The sequence below is a fragment of the Primulina eburnea genome, chromosome 4, assembly GCF_022965805.1.
Source record: "Primulina eburnea isolate SZY01 chromosome 4, ASM2296580v1, whole genome shotgun sequence".
In the NCBI taxonomy this organism is placed as follows: domain Eukaryota; kingdom Viridiplantae; phylum Streptophyta; class Magnoliopsida; order Lamiales; family Gesneriaceae; genus Primulina; species Primulina eburnea.
Window position 1 is genome coordinate 39,857,916 of NC_133104.1, and position 26,280 is coordinate 39,884,195.

Here is a 26,280-nt window from a genome sequence, read left to right on the forward strand (position 1 = left end):
CATTTGTGCTAAATTATTTATCTTACTATGACATGATCTATATTTATTTGTAACTTGGAATCAGATTGAGATAATAAAAAAATTATTTAAATTTTTGAAATTTAATGTAATATAAGAATCTTTGGTTAGAACATAAGGTAAGAAGATGAACCAGGAAACGGTAAACACAAGGTTCGAGTTTATCCGAGAAAAATAAATTCATGTTGTAGTCCTTCAGCCTGCTTAGCCGAGAAATGGCGTTTAAGGCGTTTTGGGTGATTTTTGTGAATTTATGATTCTTTGGCCCTCGGTAAATCCTTTGTTGTTTAATTTCTTTGGAATATTTTTCGTAAATCCTTTTATGTTTTGTAAAATTCCAAAAAAGAATCTTATATTCATTATTATTCTAGAATTTAAATTCTTCCTTTTCTTAGCTCAGTATGAGTTGAAAATGATATATAGGCTGGAAACCAATAATCTCCATGTAGTGCGAAAGCCACTAAGGAAAAATTTGGTAAAACAATGTCATGTATCAGATTCACTTTGATTCCAAGCCTCAGATGGTATATTATTATTATTGTTGTTGTTATTATTATTATTATTATTATTATTATATAATAAGAGATGAAGCATAATTACATAACTACGGGCATTAAATGATTATTAACACGTGATAAAGTAGTATGGTCCTTCCATAACTTTACTCAAAACTCAATTAGAGGTGTTACCTTTTGTTTTTACCCTCCTTTTTAGTTAAATTAATTAGATATAATAATTAATATAATGGGCCTAATTGTGGCATAATTATACCCCTTTCCCCCTCAATAGACAATATAAATTAGATTTAATATTTTTTATAATACCGAATAATTTCGAGGAAAGGCAAATTTGACGTATAAAAGTTAAAATTTGAATATTTTTTAAAGATTAATGAAAAATAAACTTTTATAATTTTTATAAATGGGCTATGGAAGAAAGCACACGATCATGTGGGGCTGGTCCATTGTAAAATGAGTTGAACAAAGCAGTCACGGGTCAAATAATCGGGCCTGGGCTTCCGATCAGGTCTCTCTAAATTTGGGCCAACAAATGATTTTTAAAACCTTTATAACTAAAAATGTCACATGTTTTCAATGGGTGTATATTTCTTATACGTAAGTAGCATGGCACGTTGTACGTAGATAACGAACTTAAGTACATTGTTAGTGTCGATCTTAAATTTGGAGTTGAATATATACATATAATTTTTTCACAAATTATTCAATAACAAATATTATTTTACAGCTTATCAATCATTTTAAACAACCATGATTTAGTTTTTTCAATCATTTTCTTATATGATTTTCAAATCTTTCAGTATTTTTTTCAAATTTTTATTTTATTTTTTCTGTTTTTTCCTTCGATTAAGTTCAGCAATTATATCATCGTATCTAATTTTCATGTTTTTTTTAGTTGTTGGCATTGATTTTGATTAGTCTCTTTAATGCTTGCGTGTTTTTTCATATGGTTTTTTTATTTTTATATTTGAGTATCGTTCACGCTTTGAGTTTAACTCCGTTTTATTTTTTTTGTTTACTTTAAAGTGTCACTCAATTTTTTCACTTATTATATTATATCTATTTTGCTTTAGGAACATAATTAAGTGTATGAATTAATTGTTAATAAGAAGTAATGAATAGAAAATTTTGAAAAAATGCAGTGATATAATATATATATATATATATATATATGAATATATTAATTTTAAAATTATTAATATAATTGCTTGATATAAAAATTATGAGAAAATTTATGAAAATTCAATAGCTGATAATATATTCGGAAAACAATTCTCTCGAGATAAGGGATGTAGATAGATATTTTATCAGTGAAACAAAAAAATTAAAAATAATTCATCATCGAAAAAGTCCAAAATATAATTGTATTTTCTTCTTTTATAAAAATGAATATGGCGTATCATAATTTTTAGGTACAAATAATAATATTTCAAAAGTTACTAAATGGTTGCCATAAAAAAAAATAGTTACTAAATGGTTTTTTAGATTTAAGTCATAACATCATAAAAATATAAAAAAAAATGTATATATTCACATAATTCAAAAACTAATTTAGAATACATATATATATACACACAAAATATATGTGATTATTATAAAAAATAATATATAGTAAAACAATATTTTCAATAATATCAAATATTACAACAACAATTAAGTTACTGTCACTATATTTTTAATTAATTTGCTTCGTTTATAAGTCCATAATAGTTAAAATTATCTGAAAAGATATAAAAACACTTTTAAAGTAGTGAACGATGTCAAATATTACAAAATAATTAAAAATGGATAGAGAAAAATGATGACATTTCGGATTTTCAATTATAATTTAAAATTTATGATTCATGATTTGAAAAAAATAAATTAAATAATTTATTTTTTTAATGAAATATTTTGACATTGAAATTTTATTGATTAATTTTCGTCAATTGTTTGACTTAATTTGTTTAAGAAAAATTTCAAATTCGAACTTTATTATTTAGTTAAATTGATATAATGTTAATTGAGTCATGATAGAAATAAATCTTGTAGGATAGAGCGTTTTTCGATTTAACAAAAATTATAATATGTGGTAACAATACTTACACGTTAACTCATAACTGTTAAAGCCATATAGTAGCTCACGTTTCGATTGCTCTATTCAGCAGAGACAATTATTGCACATCAACAATTGCATTCTTTCCAATAAATGAAAATCGAACTCATGACATTGGCTCTGATACCAATCGTAGAACAAACATTTATTGTTTTACCAAAGTTATAGCTGATGGTGATAGTACAACACAAATATTTTAAACGACATAGTAGCGTAGTCATCATGGCTCGATCGATGTATCCAACAAAGACAATTACTGCACTCCTACAATCTCACTCTAAAAAATTACATTCTTTGCAATATATTGGGTGCAATGATTGTCCTGCTTGGTAGAGTGATCGAACCATGGTGCTTGAGTTGCTGTGCGATTTAAAAGATTTGAGTTGCACCATTACCATTAGCTATTGTTTTTGGTAAAGCGGCAAGCACTCAGTCCTACAATTAGTATCAGAGCCAGTGTCACGAGTTCGATTCTCATTGATTGCAATGACTGCAATTATTTAGAGGGAGATTGTTGGGTGCAATAATTGTCCTTGCTTGGTAGAGCGATCGAAACGTTGTGCTTGAGCTGGTGTATATTTTAAAATATTTGAGTTGCATCATTACCACTAACTATAGCTTTTGGTAAAGCGACAAGCTACTCGGCCCTACACAATATACTAGAACCGATCCTCATGACTTTGGCAAATTATTTTATAATAATATAATGTATTTGTAATAGTCCAAAAAAGTTAGAAACATATAATAAAGTTGAAGAGTTGTATCTTAAATATTAAACATTTTATTAGAAATTTTCAACTTTTAGACTTTCTTATCACCTATAAAAAAAAAAAATAAGAGTGTCACAAATTTATATCTATTAATTAATAAAAAAAATTAAATTAAATATATAAAAATTATAAAAATCATAAAAAATTAATAATGTGTTTATAATAGTATGAAAAACTACAAAATAGAGTTGAAGAGCTCACAAATTTATTAGTTATATTTTAAAAATTAAAGCAATCATTAAATAAAAATATTATAGTTATTGTGAAATAAAATTGGTGGATCGTTAATATGTATTACCAATGATATGTTATGATTTAAATTTATCTTTGCATATATATTTCCAACCATTTTAAATAAAAAACAAATTCACTCATTTTAGCATCCAATTTTGGTAGCAACAAAGGGTAATCATTGATAAATTGATGCCTTATAGCAAATGTAATGTTGGAAAATAACAAAATAGTAGGTTTTTTTTTATTCGTGAGACAAGTTAATTTGTTCATATTTACAATAATAAGTAATACTTTTGATATAAAAAATAATATTTTTCATTGATAACTCAAATATGAGACACACCTCACAAAATTGACCAATAAAACCGTCACATAAATTTTTTTATGATAACAAAATATGATTGTGGAAAGAAGGAGGTTATCTCGTCTATTTATTTTTATTAAGAATATTAATGATGGGGATAAAATAATTTACTTCGTTTTTTTAAATTATAATTTAAATTTGGTCATTTATCAATTTTTATAATTATGATATGATTTTATTTTTTTAAAATTTAATTATTTCAAATTGTAATTTAGTCATTCATTACATTAAATGCCCTTCAATTACTGGTAATAAATTATTATTATTTTTCAAAAGTATTAAAGCAACGTCAGCAAAAGGGAGGAATGAGAAGCCTCTTACGTGTCTTCTTTCAGAACCACGACTGTTAAGCTTTCCATTTTAATTTCCCTCCACTTCTCGTAGTAGGAACTAGAAATCTACGTTCCCGGGTTCTCAATAGCTTTACGTCGGCGATGTCTTCCTCGATTCCCCCCGTCCATCCGGGCCGTTTTCGGGTCCTGAAGCAAGCTTCGGATCAAAAGGCCACTGGTCCTGTGGTGTACTGGATGTTCAGAGATCAACGGCTGAGGGACAACTGGGCTTTGATCCATGCCGTCATTCAGGCCAACCAACGAGATGTACCAGTGGCAATAGCCTTTAATTTGTTCAATCAGTTTAAGGGTGCCAAGGCTCGGCATTTCGGGTTTATGCTCAGGGGTCTCCGTGAATTGCACTCTCGTCTTCGAGAATATCTGAAAATACCTTTTTTCTTGTTTCAGGTAGGTCGAATTTGATGCTTTTGTTCATGTAAAACTTTGTTCTGCCTCTGATTCCTAGCGATAATTTATCTGCGGGATGACATTATAATTTGTCTGGGGCGATGTGGGGATTGACTGGTCGTTCAGCGTGAAACTTAAACTTTAGGAAAAATTGTTCTAAAAATTTAATTTTTCTCATTTTTCCGTCGAGAACTCGGCATTATTGGTTTAGTAAATGATCTTCTAATTAATTCGTGACCTGACAACATAGATAGGATCGAATCGTAGTGTGAAGCAGTAGCTTGTAATTATTTTGCATCCTAAAAGGCTTAGAGTGGTTATGTGTTTTCAATCTTATGTTGCGCATACTTTGACTTCCCCCAGTCACTGGTTGTGTGCTCATCTCATGGGTTCATCTGTTATATTAATGATTTTGGCATCATTTACCTTTCTATTTGCATGTCAACTATGTATTTGGATATCTTTCAGAATTTTATGATGATTGATTTGTTTGTCGTCTTGGACTGGAGGAGTGAGGAGTACTGAAGATGAATTGTTTTTCTAAGTTGATACACTGTTTTGGTTAACTTGATTTATAGGGTGAAGCTGTGGACACCATTCCAAATTTCCTAGAGGAATGTGGTGCGTCACTCTTGGTAACAGACTTTTCACCTCTGCGAGAGGTTCAGCATTGGAAAGATGAAATATGCAAGAGGGTGAATGAATCAGTATCAGTTCATGAAGTTGATGCACACAATATAGTGCCTGTTTGGGTGGCATCGGATAAACTGGAATATGGTGCTAGGACCCTAAGGGGCAAAATAAACAAAAAGCTTCCTGAATATCTGATCGAGTTTCCCGAACTCATGTCTCCTAAAAGGAAATGGGCTTCCTCGAGTAAAGATGTGGATTGGGAAAACCTCATTGCAGACTCTCTAAGGTGAGATACTAAACTCCTTTTCTGTTATCTGATCTATTCAGGTTCTGTAGCTGGTGTTTATCTTTCTGTACGCCCAGGCGAGGAGCAGAAGTTCCAGAACTGGAATGGTGTGATCCAGGTGAAGAAGCTGCACTAGAAGTACTAATGGGGAAGAAAAATGGGTTTTTGACTACAAGATTGAAGAATTATAACTCAGACAGAAATAATCCACTCAAACCAAAAGGGCTGTCTGGCCTTTCCCCGTATTTGCACTTTGGAAAGATATCAGCACAGCGTTGTGCGTTGGAGGCACGCAGAGTTCGGAAGCTTTGTCCTGAGGTTTGTGGTCAAATTTGTCCGTTCAAATATTAGCGTTCAATGTTAGTAGCTTAAATATTCACTATGCTTTGTAAAATTTCTTCTGGTAGTCTGAGTTATTTTAATGTCTTCGTTAATCAAATAATAGTGACTCATACTAAATTTAGTGCAGTGATATAGATCGAGATGCTACCTGACGTGCTCTGTGTTTGATCTTCGAATGTTTTAATTGATATAAAACTTGTGATGATTACTATTTTGAAGGCAGTTGACGCATTCTTGGAGGAATTGATCGTTCGGAGAGAACTTGCTGATAATTTCTGCTTCTACCAGCCACATTATGATTCGTTACAGGGTGCATGGGAGTGGGCTCGCAAGACTTTGATGGACCATGCCTCTGATAAACGGGAGCATTTATACACGTGAGTGATTTTCACCGATTTGTTCCATGGGACTCGATAGATTCATTTGTTATGGTTCGACTGATGATGCACAATTTTGTTTCGCTTATAGGAGAGAGCAATTGGAGAAGGCACAGACCGCTGATCCGGTGAGTGATAGCTACTGTTGTTGAGATTTGGTTTAATCATAATGTTTTGTGCCTGGATTTCTGGTATTTAATGATAAGTTTAGCTTATGTCACATATTTTCTCACTTTTCCTTCCACCATATGCTTTTAGCTTTGGAATGCCGCTCAGTTAGAAATGGTTCATTTTGGAAAGATGCATGGTTTCATGAGGCAAGTCATTTTCGAGGACTATTTCTCGTTTTCTTTATCTTTTATGGTTTAAAAGGTGGTTCGATGTATCTTTATTTTATGGCATCATGTCATGCCTATCATTTTTCTTGTTATTTCTCTTATCATACCATCTGATTTTTCTTACTATGACACTGCTATTTCTTGAATCCTTTGACGTTCGGATTCTTGTTCTGCTGTTTTGATCATGTCTGTACCTGTATTGGAGCAAGTATACAGTCTTAACTTAAGGTGACAGCGAAAATTGTTGGTTCTCAAATTGTAACATAAAATGGCTTATGGCCAGAGTATATTGAGTAAATTGAACTTCTGAAAGCCCTGAGCATGTGTTGGACAAATTATGGTCATGGCAATGACCAAATCTTTGCTATTAAAATCCCTTTGCTATTATCCGTAGACGATCAATGGCAAGCCTTTAGCTTTCTGCTTCACAATATTATGATCTTAGTTAATTAGCAAATTGAGCTCCTATTAAGTATAGTATATAATGAAGGGTCCACAACTACTTCTTCTAAATTTTGGTTTGGGAAGTTGATTGTTTAGGAATAAATGCAGGATGTATTGGGCGAAAAAGATTCTTGAATGGACTATTGGGCCAGAGGAAGCTCTTGCAATATCAATATATTTAAATGATAAGGTCTTATTCATTTTTTTGGTGAATTACTGGTTTGTATAACAACCAAATACCTATCAGGAGATCATCATCCTTTTTTATCGTCTGTTTCTGTTGCAGTATGAAATAGACGGAAGGGACCCAAATGGTTATGTTGGATGCATGTGGTCAATATGCGGAGTACACGACCAGGTATATTTGGTTTTTTTTCATTCTTTATAGATTACCAATTTAAGCATCGTAATTTTTTCATTCTGTTTGAAGCTATGATCACACTTATCTGTCATTGTACACGAAGTTGTCACTCGTTGTATTAGTAGTATTACCGGTAAAATCCACATTGGTTTATAAAGTCATTGCTAGTGCAACTGCAACTCATCATGTAGATTAGTATTGCTTTGCATGGACTTGGGGCTTTACGATATATCTGGTGTATGGTGCTGAATTTTATTGAATTGCACTCTTTTGCTGTGAGATTTTTTTCTCGTCATTCTTGGTACTTGGGATTACTTCCCGTTTTGGATGCCAAATGGGGATGCAATTTGAGAGAGACGCTATTAAATGAGTAAAGACTATCCTAAATTCTAATTTCCAAACGTGTTATTCCAATTTAACGACTTGGGTTGTTTGATGGTCATATAGGGGTGGAGAGAGCGACCAGTTTTCGGGAAAGTACGATACATGAACTATGCTGGGTGCAAGAGGAAATTTGATGTGGATGGCTATATTGCTTATGTTAAGAGGATAACAGGTGAATGCAAGAAAAGGAAAGTAGAAGCCTGTCTTGAAAACAACGGAAAACAACTGAAAAGTTGAGGATTGGCAGCCTACTTGTGTGGTAAACACAGATCAGGATGCTACATTTCCGAGAATGTTTGTATTAATGTTGAGATGATTCGTTTGAGCATCCGATTTATATGTTGTAATTTGTTGCGGCTTTAGTTCATCTTTAATCTCGTCCATTTTCTTGTCGTCCACCCTTAATTTTTCTCTGGAAATGAATTTTCCACTCAAATTATGCGTGAATGTTGAGAACTAAACAAGTTCAAATCATCTTGTATTGAGCTACGCCGCAGGAGCAGTTGCTCTTGTTTTACAAGAAAAATGTCCGGGTTCGTGCGTTTGACCAATCTGACGATGCTTTCACTACCCCCACCAGTAATTTGTGCCCTCCCAAAACTGCCTCAGCTACATGACTGTAATGTGTAGTCCACATTCCACAAATATGGACAATAAAAGTCACTGTGCCACTAGCATGCCTTCACCCACCAGGCAAGCATTACTAACATATAGACAAATAAAGGAACAACTACAAATCCATACGTGGATTCACACCCATCTTAAACCAAAAGGTGTAACTTTAAGCGCAATGGTATTGCCTTACCAAAATTTTCAGCTATTAATAATTTTTGTATTGTTATCTTGCTCAAACATCAAATCTCAATGTTTTGATACACACAGTAACTCATGGGGCGGTGTGGCCGATCGTTTATCCCAAGAATTCAACAACCCTCTTCTCACTAACTGCTCCATTTTGACCGGCTAACGAGAATCAAATAAATGATCTTGATTTCGAAACAATTTGTAGATGCATGCCACTGTTTGACGTTAACACGTTGCCAAGCAATTTGACCATCAATCCAACAACGTGAAAAGCTGCTAAAACTAGAATGCTGACCACCATATGAGTGGAGCCAAACGATCAAAGGACAAAGAACAATGGTCAATGGCCAAAACAAACCCTTTTTCATTTGACACAATCCTGAGTATAAAATCAAATAATATACATCAAATCAAAACATACAAAAGTCTCATTAATCAAGATTCTAATCGAAGTTGCATGTTCTAGGTAGGAGAAGGGGTTGAACCTTTGTCTGTCGAGCCACCACTGCTGTTATAATACCTGCAAAGAACCTTGCACTTTATCACATTGTCATACACATAGAATCCGGGAGTCACCATGATTCGAACAATTGTAGGTATTAGCCTTTTAACCTTGTCTACATTCATGTCCTCCATGTAAATTGGATCGAAACTGACTTCTTTATCAACTCTGAAAATGGGTAGACCCGGGTGTACCGAGTTAGCCAAAAGGTGCACCAGCCATACAGCTTTAGAAGCTCCGAAAAATGCTTGCAAAAGCGGTTCGGGCCATGCCCGGTTCCAACCCAACATAGCTACAATCTCACTCATTTTCCTGTCACAGAACTTGCTGAAATCTTCACTAAAATGCCTGGTTCCATTGTTCAACACCTCCTCCCATGTCAACCCATGCAACCGAGCAAACATGGCAAAATTAGCTACACAACGATCTATCGGATTCAGAATCTGATTTGAAGCACTCTTTTGAAACTCGATGGATTCGAAATCTTCGAAAAGTGCCCTGTTTAACAAAGCTTCCATGTAGAAAAGCAAGGCCCTTGGATTTCTTGAAAATGAAATCTTTATATCATAAGGTTGGAGAAGCAACAAAATCTTATCAAACACTTTTACCCCCATTTGCCTTATCTGATGTGACAAAGCCCGGCTCAGAATCCGAACGGACGATCTTGACTCAGAGACTAAAACCAAGAAATGTTGAATAACTTTTTCTTGATCGCCAACTTTAACACATTGATAATTCACACTAAGAGACTTCTGATGCTTTTGATACTGATAATTTTTATCATTGCTACAAACTTTCAAGCCCAGATTTCAAGCTATGGCAGTAAATTTCCAACTTATTAAGCTTCTTCTCAAGCTCAGCCATCGAAGACTTCAACTTTGAAGATTCAAGAATGGCCTCATCCCTGTTCCTAGTGGCCTGAATCAGCTTATTTGAGAGCTCAGCCAGCCGCATTCTTCAAATGCTCCTCCCTTGACACGGCAGAGCCACCGCCTCCGCTAGCTTCCGACAGCCGTGGGCTTTTCTTTCCTAGAGAACCCAAAACAGACCTCAAAATCGCGTTTGGACTAACCATAGACTGCTTAAAAACTCCATTATTTTCCAAATTAGCTACCGAAAAAATTTTCTCCCGACTGCTTGGCCTGCACTTGTTGCACAAAACCCCTGCCGAATCATCACCTTCTTGCCTCTTTCTCGAAGACCCCTTGCCTCTAGCTTTCTCAGAATGCAATGGCGTCGCCTTGTGCTTATAGTCGCTCTTTCTTTTATCCAGATGTTCACTTGGCGTAGTAGCTCTGAAACTGCTTAGCCCTTGCTGAAATTCCTCATCTTCATTTCCCTCTTCAATCTTCATAACCCCAATAAAAAAGTAAAGACAAAACCCAGACCAGAATTCAAGTCATGAGCCAAAAAGCATAGAAACGAAAAGATTTTACTCATTCTTATCCCGTAAAAACATAAAACTAGATGTGGGATTTCTCTGTAACAAGTTTTTCGCTCTTTTATTCAAGAAAATTAAAACACTCGCACAAAAATGTTCTAGTGTAGAAGATGATACTTACAGGGGTGAAGTGAAGCGGGTTGTGAGGAGAAACGGAAGGTTTAGCGGCCGAAGCAGTGGCCATTGATTTCATTATCCAAAACTTTATCGGAATTAAACTTTACTGCTAAACATAAACTGCAAACTTCGAAAAAATATGTTGATTTTGCATGGGCACTTTTATCCCCTTTTCACAGTACAATAATTTTGTTTAAGGTTTTCGCTTCCCCTCGATGGTAATCTTTAAAAAACTCGATTTTTGAATATTTCAATTTGTGACGAACGAAGCCATATACCGACAATTATTTCATCTTCATCCACCAAAAATGCAGTGCAGAACATTTACTAAATACAGCGGGCCACAGTTCAGCGCTTTTTGGAAGGAATTTTTTTTTTTAAGAATCTGATTCATTTTATTTATGACTAAATTACTCAATATATTTATATATATATATATATATATATATAATGTATTTATATTTGATTTTTTAACAATTATTTATATTTGAATTAATATTGATGGATGGGAGGATCCAATTTTATATTATATACAATAAGAAATGTTAAAGATTATGACTAGAGTTTAACTCTAAAATAAGACAAAGAGTGAAATCAAAAGTTACCACAATGAGAGAGAATTGTTCAAATACATATATACAACTCATAAAAAAAAATTAAATCGATACGACGAAATGTTGAATAGATTTCATGAGGGGGGAAATAACGTTTTTGCTTAAAAACTAGACAAAAGTGCAAATAACATTTTTATTTTAATTTCGAAATTACTTATTTGAATATTTTATAAGAGGTGCTAACCTCTTTTTTATTTTTAAAACACGTTTTATTGATATAAATATTACTTTTAAATTTTTAATATTCTATCAACATATATTTTCACATAATTTTATGGTTGAAGTAACTAGCCAGGATATCTCCTCGATTAAAAGAGACCTTCACATACAAACAAAATATTCAATTTATTTATAAATCTACTTCTACTTAAAAAAATAATTAAAAAAAACAATTTCATATGACGTGTCCCATTAATTGAAGTGAGGTGTCAATTCGGTTTCGTGCGACCCGGCCCATTCATGCATGCAGTCGTTAAATTTCAAAATTATATATATATATATATACCAGTTTTGATGTTATATAAGGCATAGTTTGGTACACATGATAGGATAAAATGTGATATATAATATAAGGATAAGTTAAGGATAAATAAGAGGTATGATATTATATTTAATGTTTGGTATGATTTTAATAAGAGTGATTAAATTTATATATTAGATTGTAATGACAAAATTAACCTTATCATAATAAATTTTATAATTTCAAAGTTGTTGCTTGAGTTCATATTTTTTATATGTTCATGCGTCGATAGTGCTTGCACGATTTATTTATTTTTACCTAATTTTATATATTATATAATATGATAATCGAGCTCTTGATTTTGTGAGTCAAGTCAAATATCAATTTTTAAGGTTAATCGAGTGATACTAATAATTTTATAGAGATTTATAAAAATTATTTATATAATTATCTCAAATTCATTTATATAATTATCATATTATATAATATATAAAAATAAATAAAATATTTATTTGATTTTAATTTATACATACTAGCAAGATTTATAAAAATCATTTATAAATTGAGGGTAATTAAGTCATTTGTAATATATTTTATCATTAGACTAAAATTATCACACCTAATAGAAGGGATATGTTATCCTTCTAAAAAATTATTTATCAAGGGCCCATGATATTATCATGGGCTTTTTAAAAATGTACCAAACATAGGATAAGGAGGATTATTTATCAATCCCTCCCTTATCCCATGTACCAAACTATGCATAAATATATAATTACTATGATATTGAAACTTGAGTAAAAAGAATCAAGAAATTGCCAGATTTAGGCTGTGGTTTGGATTCTAAAAAAATTGATAAATTAATTCGAAATGACTCAATCTTGTAAGAATTTGAAATCCGTTCAGATAATAAGGAAGGAAATTAAAATACATAGAATTCAAACGCATTATATCCCGACAAATATAGTGAATTAGGTTGTTGATTTCAATTTATTCCATTCCAAATACTTCCATAAAAATCCAACTAATTTGTATAAATTATTATTATAATAAAAAATATTAATGATTTTAGAACTAAAATGAAACAATATGCAATATTCATGAATTCTAGTACTAGTGTGAACCAAATCCGGCTTTGATTTCTTCACACGTTTATGTCTTTATTAGTCAGATGTCGATGAAAATTGAATAGTAGTAAAAGTGTAATTAATGTTCGACTCCAATACGATAATTTCTACCAACATTTTCAACATAAGTGGTAATGACATCAAAATTTGAAAAGAACACGATGTTGAATATGTTTGCCATGATTTCAAATAATTTCGGGGGTTTCCATATATTTTGTAGAATTCTTTTTTTTTTTTAAAAAAATATTGCAGTCGAAATTCTTTTAAGAGTAGGTCTTTCTTGTGAGACGGTATCACGAATATTTATCTGTGAGACATGTCAACCTTACCGATATTCAAAATAAAAAGTAATACTCTTAGCATAAAAAGTAATGTGTTTTTTTATGGATGACTCAAATAAGATATATGTCTCACAAAATACTACCAGTGATACCGTCTCGTACGAGTTTTCACTTTCTTTTAAAAATCATCAATCGACGTGACTTGAAATTATTTTAAAAATGGTATAAAAAAGACAATAATAAGTATCATCAATGGCGAAAGCCTGCTCGTCAAACATTCAACACATTTCACAAACTTATCAAAGAAGAGAACACTCCGCCAAAAATACGCCGCAGCCGGTCTTGTACCTTGTGCATGGTAGGTAGGTCCATCCCATATTTATTCCCATGGTCCTAAAATAATTATTAAATGCAGCCCATCTTCCACGGCACATCCGTGCAAGGAATACGAGGCTCCTTCGTATTCACCTCTTAAACTAATACATAATACATTAACACGTCCGTTTTTCTATTAATTCATATTCACAGAAGTAAATTATATCCATTTTTCCTCAAATTTTTATTCAATCATTCACTGTTTTTCAAAAGCATTATATTACATTTTACCATTCTCATCATATGATTAATCAAAATAATTGATGCTCGAATAGTTGTCGATCCCACTAAGACCTATACCGAGTTCTTTAAACTAAGAAAGTAAACGAGGTAATCAGTACTGTTCGAGGAAGAGGATACCAGACGGCCGATAGCTTAATATAAAAGGACAGACTCGATGATTCAACGAGTTCATGGAATTTAGTAGTTTTAGTGTAAGTTGGGCTCACAGTATGAATTAGCATGCTCATTAATTAATTATTAACATGTCTTGTGATTTCCCGGGATATCCCCGAGTTCCTTAAACAAACCAAGGTGAGAGATGGTATGACGAGGTGGTTGTCGGCTGAAGTAGTTAAAAGTAAACTTCTAGGCAGGGAGCCCGAGTCCGAAGTGTAGACAAACTCAAGCACGAGCTAAGAGGTCTGTTTGTTACGGCGGTTTCTAGACTGAACATGAAAGGCGAGAAATAGACCCAAGTAGGGGTTCTTGTCTCGATTCGACTTAGTTTGAAATCATGAGCATGTCAGGTGGCACACGAGTGGGCTAAAGTTGCCCGACGAAGCTAGTGATAGGGTAGGTCTCTTAGGCAATTCACGAGTTGAGTCGAGCTCGAATATGATACTACTCGTGTTCAACTCGAAAAAAATAGTATACTCGAATTCGAACTCAATTCGATCAAGATTTCAAACTCGAGCTCAACTCGAGAACGTTTAAAGTTACTTGAGCTCAATCTCGAAATATTCGATTTAAGCCATATTTTAATTATAAATAAATATTATATATATATATATATACAAACGAGTAAATTGCTAGCTACTCGGATAGACACATGTAAAACTTGAGTTCGACTCGATTAAAGAACCTACTTGAACTCGGTCAAACCGACATGTAAAACTTGAGTTCGACTCGATTAAAGAACCTACTTGTAGTAGCCCGAATGCCGAATTGGGTAATTAACGGATTAATGGTGATTAATCATGATCGGAAGGTCCGAAGATGGTTCGGAAGCACCGAAGAGTTCGGAAGGTCCGAAGTGAGTTCGGTGGATCCGATCATTAGGTGTCAAGAGTTGATCGACACGTGGGAGTTCGGACGTTCCGAAGTGTAGGTTCGGTGGATCCGATCATGAGGTGTCAAGAGCAGCTGGACACGTGCATGTTCGGACGGTCCGAAGTGTATGATCGGAGGATCCGATCATGAGCTGTCAAGAGCCAATGGACACGTAGCGTTCGGACGTTCCGAAGTGGTGTTCGGAGGATCCGAACATGGCCTATAAATAGTGGTCGGATTTCCTCATTTTGACTCGCCAATTCAGAGAATTCCATAGCATTTCAGTCGTTTCTGACAGGTTCTAGTCGTGTTCCGAGATTTGGGCACTAGCGGGGAGCTGCTGGTCTTGTAGCAGAACTGTGCTCTAGTTGGGAGCTAGCGGCATCAGCGGGCTAGCGACGGACGAAGGTTTGGAATTTTATCAGTATTTATCTCAGGATTATCTAGTTAAGTCTGGTAGATAAGTTTAGTGATGGTTTTCACTTGATGAATAGGCTTGGATTAGACCTGTTGTCTGGTTGTTCCAGTGGATTAGGATTGCTGTGATAGAGGTACGAAAGTACTATCCGAGATATCCTGGTTGAGTATACATTCATATATGTGTTGCATGAGTATGTGGTGCATTGATATATGTCATATGATGCATGCTATTATGTCACGTTTATTACTGCACGTTGCATTTCATGTTGAGCCGTATCTTCTTCGAGATAGCCTTTACTGTTGAGCTGTATCTCTTTCGAGATAAGCTATATCTTGGGGCCGCTCAGCCCTGTCTTGTGGACGCATGGACACCGAGAGTACACAGTGGCCGACGGGTCGGGAGGGCTTCGGTGGTCCGGGACATTTTAGGTCCACGTCTGTCTTGTAGTGGATGTAGTGACCCAGAGGTTGGACCGCGCGGCACTATCCACTTGGCGCCTCTAGACTGAGCATTGTTGAGATCCTTTTGTGATTCCTGTTTCTTGACTACCCCGGTATCATGATCATAGCATGTGCATTTCATATAGGTCTGTATACTCATACTTTTGTACTGGGCGTTCTTATCGCTCACGTCCTCGGTTTTGTTTATCTTGGACACCCCATTCCCACGGGGCAGGTCTCAGGTTGGATGGTTCCGGAGGAGCAGGAGGAGGACGTTGAGTAGCCGGTTGGTTTAGTTTCGGTATCATTTGATTCGCTATGGTTGTACCAGATATTCTTTACCTTATTTTGAGTTGTTCTAGAGTTCGTTTGGGTTGTATAACTATCATTTGTTAGTTGTTTCCGCTATTATCTCTGATTAGTAATTATTAAGTTAATTGCATGCTTAGTTTTCAATTAGTAGGTGATTCTGGAACGGGTCACTACACTACTCGAACTCGGTCAAACCGAGCTCGAGCTACTCGAATAGACACATGTAAAATTTGAGTTCGACTCGATTAAAGAACCTACTGGAACTCGGTCAAACCGACATGTAAAACTGGAGTTCGACTCGATTAAAGAACCTACTCGAACTCGGTCAAACCGAGCTCGAGTCAAATTTTGACCGAACCGCTCACGAGTTACTTATAAGTAGTTTGACTCGTTTGCACTCGTAAGACATAGTATGAAATATAGCATTCAGACATTTAGCAAATTTAACGAGACATTTAATGAATAATTTAATACAAACATGATCATATGTCAGGTCGTACTATGAATTCAAATTCCGCAACCGAGATTATAATTATTTTTCTCCAATGAATACCTATATATATTTATGTACTTATTCATTCATTCAGTCGATATCGCATTTTTGTGTGTACTTGTATTGTGAGTTTTTTCTACTTTATTATGCATATTGTGACTTGAGTGTCATAATAACCATGTCGAAAAACTCTTTCTATGCACCATTCATGAAGTTGTTGTTCGAATCTGTGTAGGAATCCAACTTTGAGAGCTCGGGCCTTATAGCTTGGTTCATGTTTTTATTTGACTCTCTCACAAAAGAATTATACAATTTGATAATATTTTCAGTGAAATTATTATTTCTCCAAAAGTATAAATGATTAGCGTGTATGTAAGGCTCGTTTCAAGATACTAAACCAAAATCAATTTGCGTCTTGATGTATATTTCAAAATTGATTACATTTTAAATTTTAAGTAAATTTCTAATTAACCTCGGCACTAATTTCGTCAAAAATTAATAAAATAAACGGAGAATAAATTTTCTCAAATAAAATAATCCACTCAATTTTAAGACAAACTTGTATGAGACGGTCTCACGGGTCGTATTTTGTGAGACAGATGTCTATTTGGGTCATTTATGATAAAATATTACATTTTATGCTACAAGTATTACTTTTTATTGTGAATATGAGTATATTTGACCGATCTCACAGATAAAGATCCATGAGATCGTCTCACAAAAGACCTACTCCACCTTTAAAACCTTAGCGTCTTAGATATATATATTCTGAAACATGATACAAATTTCTCTCTTATTTATTTTTTAAGACCAAATTAGCCTGCTTAAAATTTTAAGGGGAAAAATTATAATGAATCATTCTGACAGTTAACCTCAGTTTCATACCAAAATCAGTCTGGTGTTTGGAAGGACAATACAAACCAAAACATCAAATCAGACACACTATTTTAAAACTAAAACGAAAGAAAAAAAATACAGAAATATGTTTTGTCTTTCCAAAGTATTTTACTGTAATACTATTTAATTTGAATATAATCAAAGAATTTGGTCCATCAACAATAAATTCTTCTGATTCGTACAATCACACAAAAGTCCATGCATGTATATAATTAATCTTGCACAAAAAAGAAATATTTCTAAAAATCATTTAATTTTTTTGTTTTAAAAAATATAGTACCAAGTCTTAAATGACAAGGACAATAAACCACCAATCATATCTAACTTTAATCAAAATAATATGCTAGCTCTTAGTTAATATCTCCCACGTTTATTTATACGGTTATAGGTAACATAAACCGGAGTTCGGGCACTCATTCTCACCACACAAACAAAAATTAAATACATATTGTTCATTGTTGGTAGTTGAGCTATTAATACATATGCACCAATTAATTTCGCATTTACTCCTATATCATAGACGTGAAACACAAAAACTCTTGCGAGACGTGTTTTTATGGATCAATTTTGTGTAATAAATCTTCTATTTGAGTATTCCGTGAAAAATAATTTTTTTTATCGAAAATTTGAACTTAGTTGACTAATCTCACGAATAAATTAGAACCGGGAGACTCTTTTGACTATCTATTGAGAAATGACCAAACCCCCCAACTTTCTAATCTCCAAGCGAAATTAGGAAAATGAAGTAACACATATTGGCGTGTAAATATAGTAAAAAGTGAGTGGAGATTGGGAAGCTTCGAGGAAAAAAATGTTTGGCATAATTTAGACTCTGTTCTAATAATTTTCAAAAATCGAACATAACATAACATTTTTCATTTGAAATTCAAACACACATCATGGTTGCAATTTTACGTCCTATTTTGTTTGTCGGATGAGATTTTATTGTTTTTATAATCTGCACATTTGGTTGCAATTTTATGTATTCATTATGCTATTTTTTTACCTGTTCATATTATATTAAATTATTTAAAAAGAATTTTTAATATCATTTATCATCCAAGTACTCAAATATTTTTATCGACCCAATTAATGAGCGTCACAGTCAAAGTGGTGCGGAGTCTTCGTTCCGAATTGATTGATCTTCATTCGAGTTCCGATAAACATTCTTTCTTTGAATCCGTGAATGAATGCATGGTGTTTCTGAGAGAGACGTAGAATTAACATCTAACCATACATTTTGAGGCTTCTCCGTTTGACCATAAGTTAATAGAGTAGGTTTTTTTTGAAACGGTCTCATGAATCTTTATCTGTGAGATGAGTCCACTCTACCGACATTCACAATAAAAAGTAATACTCTTAGCATAAAAATAATATTTTTTCATGGATGATCTAAATAAGATACATGTCTCATAAAATACAACCCTATATTGATACCGTCTCACACAAATTTTTATCAAACTAATATGACCCTAGGCCCTATCCATACCTTTGCATAAACAAAATAAATAAAATTTCAAAAAAAATTAGGACGGAAATTTGGTATGTTTTGAGTGTTAATGTAATACTACAAACGTTAGTGTTATATGTAAGTGCCAAATCAACACCATAATATACAATTGTAAAAAAAAAAACTAACTAAGATTGAAATTTAATAATATAAATATATAAAAACACAAAAAACAAATGTATCGCATCGTCGTCTTATTTTTTTCCTTTACAAAATTGTTCAATTTTGTTGTCTTAAAACTTTGCATGTGAACATCATAAATGAAACGCTACGGAGGGAGGCTTGTTTGGCTTCCTCGTGTCTCAAACTTTGCCAGCTTCGAGTCAATAAATGTGACAGAGCTACATGCATAATCATTAATGGCTCTTCCATTCAATTTCTACCGGATCATAAAAATAAATACTTCATGCTCAATTTCATATTAATGTTTCCTGCATATATAATAATGTTTTTTCCCCTTAAAAAAACATTTTTCTAAAAATTAGACATATAAAAAAATTAACGTTTAAATTCCACCCTATACTACAACGTCGATGGGAAGATTTATAATTTACAGTGACAAAACACATCAAATATAAAATAATTACTAAAATATAAATTCCTCATGTAGACTTTCACAACATGCGATATATTAGGTATATTTTTACCTTTTACATTACATAACATATATTATTACTTGAATTAAATATAGATAGACATAATCCGGGTATTTTTTTTATTTTAATCAATAATTTTTTTTAAGAAAATGACATCCTCAAATGCATTTGAAATATACTTATGAAGATTTTTTTATTTTAAAAATATTTGATTAAGGTTATTTTACAAATCTCTCCGATATAATCCACCGACTATTTTTTTTATCATAAATTTGTAAGAAACGTATCAACCACAAAAACCTTGAACAGATGATTGAAATCTTTATTTAGTTTATTTATGCGATTATTATTATTTACCTGAATTCAACAAATATAAAAGGTTTGATTAAAAAAAAATAAGAAGAAGAAGCTATGCTCCATTATCTGGGCTAAAAGCCCAATTTATGGTGACGGGCTGCTATTGCTACTGGCCCAAAGAGAGCCCAGATAGTTCCACCTCATGAGTCACGGACGTCGTAAACGGGCCATTTCAATTCATAATTTCATATTGGGTTCCTTCGATTCTCTTTCACCCTCCACATTCTCTGCAAAATCCGGAATCCTACAGAGTTTTAGGTTCGTCCTTTCCTTAAAATTTCGTCGATCATTCAATTGTTTTTAAATTTTGTGGCTTTTTGAGATCTGTAATTGAGTTGTCTAATTTGGGGTTTCAACGAATGTTTTTCATTTGAGATTTACGTTTTTATCTTTTCTATAAAGAATCAACGGAATCGCGATGCTTAACTTGCACTTTTAAGGTCCTTGAATTTAAACCATATTCCAGACGAGTATGCCTCGAGGAGAGGCTCTTTTTCTCTCTCTCTCTCTCTCAGTTTCAACGATGGCTGTTTTCTAGGATTGAACAAGGGTTGCAATTTGTCGTTTATTCAGGATACAGAAGAGTCAAATAGAGTGATATTATTTTAATTTTAAATAAAGATTTCCAGTTGCTTGAATAATCTGCTAGCATTTTGCGTGTGACTGTTATGTGCTATTGACGTATGGACAATGAATCATGCCATTGTTAGGCATATTGTATTGGATTGTAGTTTTTGTTTGATTAAATTGTAGATTTTGTTCGTTATCCATTTTGTAATTTGTAATTCATTGAACATTTAATGTTTTTTGCTGTGACAGAAACGTTTTTTTTCTACGAACTTTTGGTTTGTTGTCTTTTCTTTAATGAAAAACTAGCGCCTATCGCACTCTGTTCCCGTGTGCTGAAACAATTTAACTATATTAAGCCCATTTGTTTTTTTCTAAAACTATGTAAAATTTGCAAAATTACCAATATATTTCCCACATTTTTAGATTTCTACAAAATTTATTAGATTTCTGGAATTAAAAATCAAAATTGAGTGTGGACTTTGGAATCTTACCTGTTTGATTAGAAGTGGGCAGATTGGAGAAGATGGCGGCGGTTGAAATTAGCGGGCTAAAGATGAAAATGCCGCAAAAAACTGTAGTGGAAGAATGGGAGGGGAAAATGGTTAAATTTTAAAATAGCTAGAAAGAAATTACATTATAACATATCAGTTTTTTCTTTTCTTTTATTAAGTTGAAGATTTTGGGACTTTCACATGAGCATACCAGAAGTAGTTTTTATCAACCCCTATTACTTTAGTAAATAGTAAGAGATAGTGAGAGATAGTAAGAGATTAAATTAGTAAGAGATTGCTGCATCTTTTTTGGTGAATTTTGTGCTACAATACGACATACGTTCCTCGTGTTGAGCTCGACTCAATTTTCAGTTATTTTGCCTCACCGGTGTTTTTTGTTTTAACCACTTCTTCAGAGAAGCACAAAATTCAAAAATGCAGGGTGGCAGAGACCCATTCTTTGGTTTTGGTGATCCTTTTGGTAGTTTCAATGGTTTTGGTGGCTTTGGAGGCCAAAGGAGTATGCTATCTGGCTTCTTTGGGGGAAGGGATCCATTTGATGACCCCTTCTTCACACGCCCTGGAAGTATATTTGGGTCTAGTTTCTTTGGGTCTAATGGAGTTCCATCCATGAATTTACCTATTGGAGGTCCATTCATGAATGTTCCTAGTGGCGGTCCATTTATGAATGAAAATTCTTCTGGGTTTCTTGATCAGCAGCCTTCCATGGTCAACAAATCCAAGGGACCAGTGATCGAGGAGCTGACTTCTGATGATGAGAAAGATGAAAATGAAAACGAGGAGAAAAAAGTGAATCTTAGGAAGCATGGTAGATCGACCAAAGAGCCTATCGTGGAGGACCCAGATGATGTAGCTGCTGGTATGTTGTATTTTGTGCTACTTTGGCAATAAATTTGGTTCATCATTGTGGTTCATGAGGCAGATAAAACTTACTGTTAATTTACTTTTTTGTGCTTGCAGAGAAAAAGAGCAAGTTTACGCCTCTTAAAAACAATATACACCTATTGAACCATGGAAGGCCACAACCCCAGACACAAAGTTTCACGTTTCAGAGCTCTACTGTTACTTATGGTGGGGCTAATGGTGCACACTACTCTTCTAGTACGAGGAGGGCTGGGAGTGATGGAGTAAGTGGAGCTACTAGCCATGTTAATTTCATTCCTGTTCTTGTTGAGGGGTTGACCTGACTTCTATTTATCTAGTTGACTTTGGAAGAATTTAAAGAGGCTAATTCCTTTACTGGTCAAGCGACTCATAGGGTCTCTAGGGGCATTCATAAAAAGGTGTCATTTCTACATCCTTGGAAGTCCAGTGCACTTCTTGAATTCAATTGATTTTGGTATCTGAAATGTCTGCTGAAATTTGCATTGTGCCTTAGGGTCATTCTGTGACTCGAAATTTGAAGTCTGATGGTCATGTGGACACAATGCAGACTTTGCACAATCTTAATGAAGGTAGCTTAATTCTTTTTGGCTGAATGTGTTACCATTAAGGCTCGTTACCATTGATTTATTGTTTTCCTCAGATGAACTTGGTGGTTTTGAAGAAGTATGGTTAGGAAATGGTAAAAAGCATCTCCCTGGGTGGAGCGAAGAACTTGCTTTACAAGATGTTATGGGTAAACTCATTTCACATTTGTGATCAGACATTTTTAGCTTATTTTGCAATGTGTTCTTTGATGAAGTGAAAATGCCGTGAAGATTATATGTGCAAAATGATTTTTTCTGTTTGTTTAATTTTCTATGACAAGTTTTTTTTCTTTTCCATGTGCAACATTTTTCGTGTGTACGTGTGAGATCAAATTTGTTAGTCGGTAAAGTGCTCTGTTTGAATCATAGTAGTCCCATTTTGTACGCTTATCTTTGTTGTGGGAACTGCTGATTAATTGGCTCGTAATTCTGTTTAACACTTATGGTTTTGATTTTCCCACGAAGTTATGGTATTGTATGACTATTTGTTTCAAATACTTATTGTCCAATCTAGCTATCGTGCTCAAGTGACCAGTGCCTCTCAACATTCTTTGTACCTTTGGACATGGGTTTCCTTCAACGATATTTTTATTGCCCCACGGAGTTGTTAGAGATAGCCGAAATGACTTATGTACAGTTACACAACAGTAAAGTACAATAATGATACCACACATACATGTTCAAACACCTCGTTTGGTTTACTTCATTTTCTTATGCCTTCTCATATGGTGGTCAGAAGGCTTTCGATGCTGTGATGATGTACTAGCATTTTGTATGTTCTACATACCTACCAATTTGTGCTATTTGAACACTAACTTCATTAGCTGAACTGCTGTCGTCGTCGTTTTTGATTATCATAAAATGACCTAGAAGTTTGTTACTTATAGCTTGTTCGCTTTTATGAAACTTCAGCATCTGGAAGCACTCAATGGCCTCGGAATCGTGGAGGTTGGGCTCTTCCTCCAGTTGAAAGATCAAGTAATGTCCGAATCTCAAAACGAGACAACGGACGTGAAGCAGGCCTGCCTCATAAAAGAAAACACTTTAATGATGGAACTAGCTCATCTCGTCTTAGATCAAATGGAGCTAATAGGCATTAGGACTTTCAAAAAGGTTCACTTCAAGTCCATAAAGGGGATCCTTTCGACATCTGAACTCCCACTTCTCATGAGAGTACGGCTACTATTAGTGTCCTGTTTATGTTTGTTGATGGTTTCCTTTTTTTTTATTGCTTCCCCTTAAAACGGTTTCACGGTTCTTTATTTTGTTGATGGTTTTCGTTGGTATTTGTTCAGTCTTTATCTGAATACTTTTGGTGGTCCGTGACTGCGTTGGATTTATACACGATCGTTACGGATAATTAGTCTTTTACTATTGCTGATAAAACAGAGCGACTCCTGTAAAGATTCAAGCTTTGCATTTTGATGTGCATCTTGGTCAAATGAACAAATAAAAGGGCGTAATATTTGAGCTTCATGTCTTGAAATTTTTTTTAATAGTAATTCATGTCTTGAATTTTTTTCTAGTATTTTTTGAGAAACGAGAAAAGTTCACTTGATGCGATGCACAAAAAAATCTATTATTTCCGGGTTGATTATTAAAAAATTAAGTATGTGAACTCGTATGGATTAATAATATTGTGATTATTAAAAATATTGAGTAAGATACGAAATAAAATGGAATAAATATAATTTGTGGTATCGATTAAATATGATATGAGTTGTAAATTTGTTATTTTTTTAATAATTAATAAATATAAATAAAAGAAAGGTATAAGAAACAATATTGTCATTTAATTTTAATAATTAAATTGATTTGAGATAAATATGAATTATTTAATTGACGTAACATAAATAATCAATTTTACAACAAAATATGTGTTTGAATTGAAATATTATTCATATCAAGCCAACAAAACACGAACTTAAATTGTACTTCACCTTCCACTTGAAATATAATGCCGTGAAATAATCAAGGGCAGCCATTACCAACAGCTGATAAGGGCAAAGCACCACTGGAAATAGTAGTACAAGAAGGCATTAGCAACGGTGTTGAGACACCAGCAGATGCAGATGCTGAGGGGTATGAAGATGTTTCTAACAGGAAAAACAATAAAAAAAACAAGAAAATCAAAAAGCAAGTTACGAAGATGAGTAAGAATTCGAGCAATCAACATCATGAATTAGCGAAGAAAAATGTTGTCTTCTTTGAAGGTAGGGAGGAAATGAGTTCATGTGACACAGAATATGTTGCGGTGAATAACACAAATAAGGAAACGAGATTATTTGGTAATAAAAGCAAAGGGCGGCAACCCGAAATTGCCTCTAATTCTCAATGAAGCTTGCATGTTGGAACGTTAGGAGTTTTCACAAACCTCTAAAACAAAGGAGTGTGCAAACTATGGTGGCCACTCACAATATTGACATTTTTGGGATAATTGAGTCAAAGTTTAGTGAGCAAGATCTTCTGAATTTTTTAAAAATCCGGTGCCAAGGTATGAATTTTGTGCATAACTTCACGCTCAACAATAAGGGTAGAATTTTTGTGTTGTGGAACCCTCTGAAAGTTAAAGTTAACATTTTTGGAATCACAGAGCAATCAATCTATATCTATATACTTATAAAAGTGTGGATGAAAGACATTGTTTTCCAATTGTGCAATGACATAATTAACCTTCTATTCACACTTCAAGATTAGAATGTAACTCCTACATTAATTTTATCAAATAACTCATATTTATACCCCATTTAAATGTTTTATCCTTTTAATTCTCTCTACATGTTTTTCCAATTATTTTATTGTAATCACGGTGATTTTAAATTTATAATTGGAAAATTTTTCTATCATCCACACATTTATATAGCTATATAATGAAATAATTTTTTTTAAATGAAATATGACATAATTAAATATTATATGAAAAATTGATAAGGGAAAAAAGTCATCTTTACATATATTGATTTATTTATTATTTTAAAATTTATTTAACAAAAATTAACAGCCATCAATGTTAGTCTACGAAAGATCGATATATAAAATTTATCATCCATGATATAGAATTGTAAAAATAAAAAGTAAAAAAAAATTAAGAGGTTAAATTAAATATTATGAGTTATATTTTATTGTCAATATTACTATTTCATTTGTATTAATATTGTTTTTATGAGTTAGTCATAGTGATTTTAAATTGATAATTATTTGTCTTTAGTACGCTTCGCTTTTGTAGATTATGATTTATACATTGGTAAAATACATAATTTGGTTGATTTTTAGGTTATTATGATTTATACGTTGTGTTTGAATATATAATTTTTTTAAAAAATTTTGTTTCAGTTCATTTTGTTCTATATTATGTTCATTACAATTTATTATATAACATAAAATCAACTGTTTGAATTTTAATTTGGGAAACAATTTTGAAAGTAAGTTATATAAGTTCTTATAAATCGTCTAATATGATAAGAAATTAAGCTCAAATAAATAACAAAATGATTCAAATTATTTTTTAGAAAATCATATTTTTTTAATTTTTATAATATAATTGAAATTACGTGCAACACACATGCATCATGCTAGTTCATGTAAATGTTGAATGCTTGGTCACTAAAAAAGTGTTTTGTGCATCTTTTGTCTATGGTTTTAATACTATTCTATGTAGCACGGATACCTTAATTATTTTTTTTAGAAGTATCGGATACGGATACGGATACGACAAGTGGATACACGTGTCGTATACCTCAAAATCCGTATCGTTGACTTTATTTAGGGTTGACCTGCCGAATACGTTTTAGACACGACGAAGACAC

The 26,280-nt window shown here is 33.2% G+C and overlaps 2 protein-coding genes and 1 pseudogene across 2 annotated transcripts; 2 read left to right on the plus strand and 1 right to left on the minus strand.

Annotated features, from left to right (window-relative positions):
• Nucleotides 1-4,332: 4,332 nt before the first annotated feature.
• On the plus strand, nucleotides 4,333-8,273 carry LOC140828860 (deoxyribodipyrimidine photo-lyase). Its single transcript, XM_073191725.1, has 9 exons — nucleotides 4,333-4,739; nucleotides 5,318-5,658; nucleotides 5,736-5,976; nucleotides 6,220-6,377; nucleotides 6,469-6,505; nucleotides 6,636-6,694; nucleotides 7,268-7,349; nucleotides 7,446-7,517; nucleotides 7,968-8,273. The coding sequence occupies exons 1-9, from the start codon at nucleotides 4,434-4,436 to the stop codon at nucleotides 8,139-8,141; spliced, it is 1,470 nt and encodes a 489-aa protein (XP_073047826.1). The 5' UTR covers nucleotides 4,333-4,433; the 3' UTR covers nucleotides 8,142-8,273.
• A 779-nt stretch (nucleotides 8,274-9,052) lies between these two features.
• LOC140828861 (IRK-interacting protein-like) lies at nucleotides 9,053-11,126 on the minus strand (annotated as a pseudogene).
• An 8,985-nt stretch (nucleotides 11,127-20,111) lies between these two features.
• On the plus strand, nucleotides 20,112-23,950 carry LOC140828862 (uncharacterized). Its single transcript, XM_073191726.1, has 7 exons — nucleotides 20,112-20,181; nucleotides 21,401-21,864; nucleotides 21,966-22,132; nucleotides 22,208-22,288; nucleotides 22,384-22,459; nucleotides 22,531-22,623; nucleotides 23,387-23,950. The coding sequence occupies exons 2-7, from the start codon at nucleotides 21,420-21,422 to the stop codon at nucleotides 23,572-23,574; spliced, it is 1,050 nt and encodes a 349-aa protein (XP_073047827.1). The 5' UTR covers nucleotides 20,112-20,181; nucleotides 21,401-21,419; the 3' UTR covers nucleotides 23,575-23,950.
• Nucleotides 23,951-26,280: the final 2,330 nt, after the last annotated feature.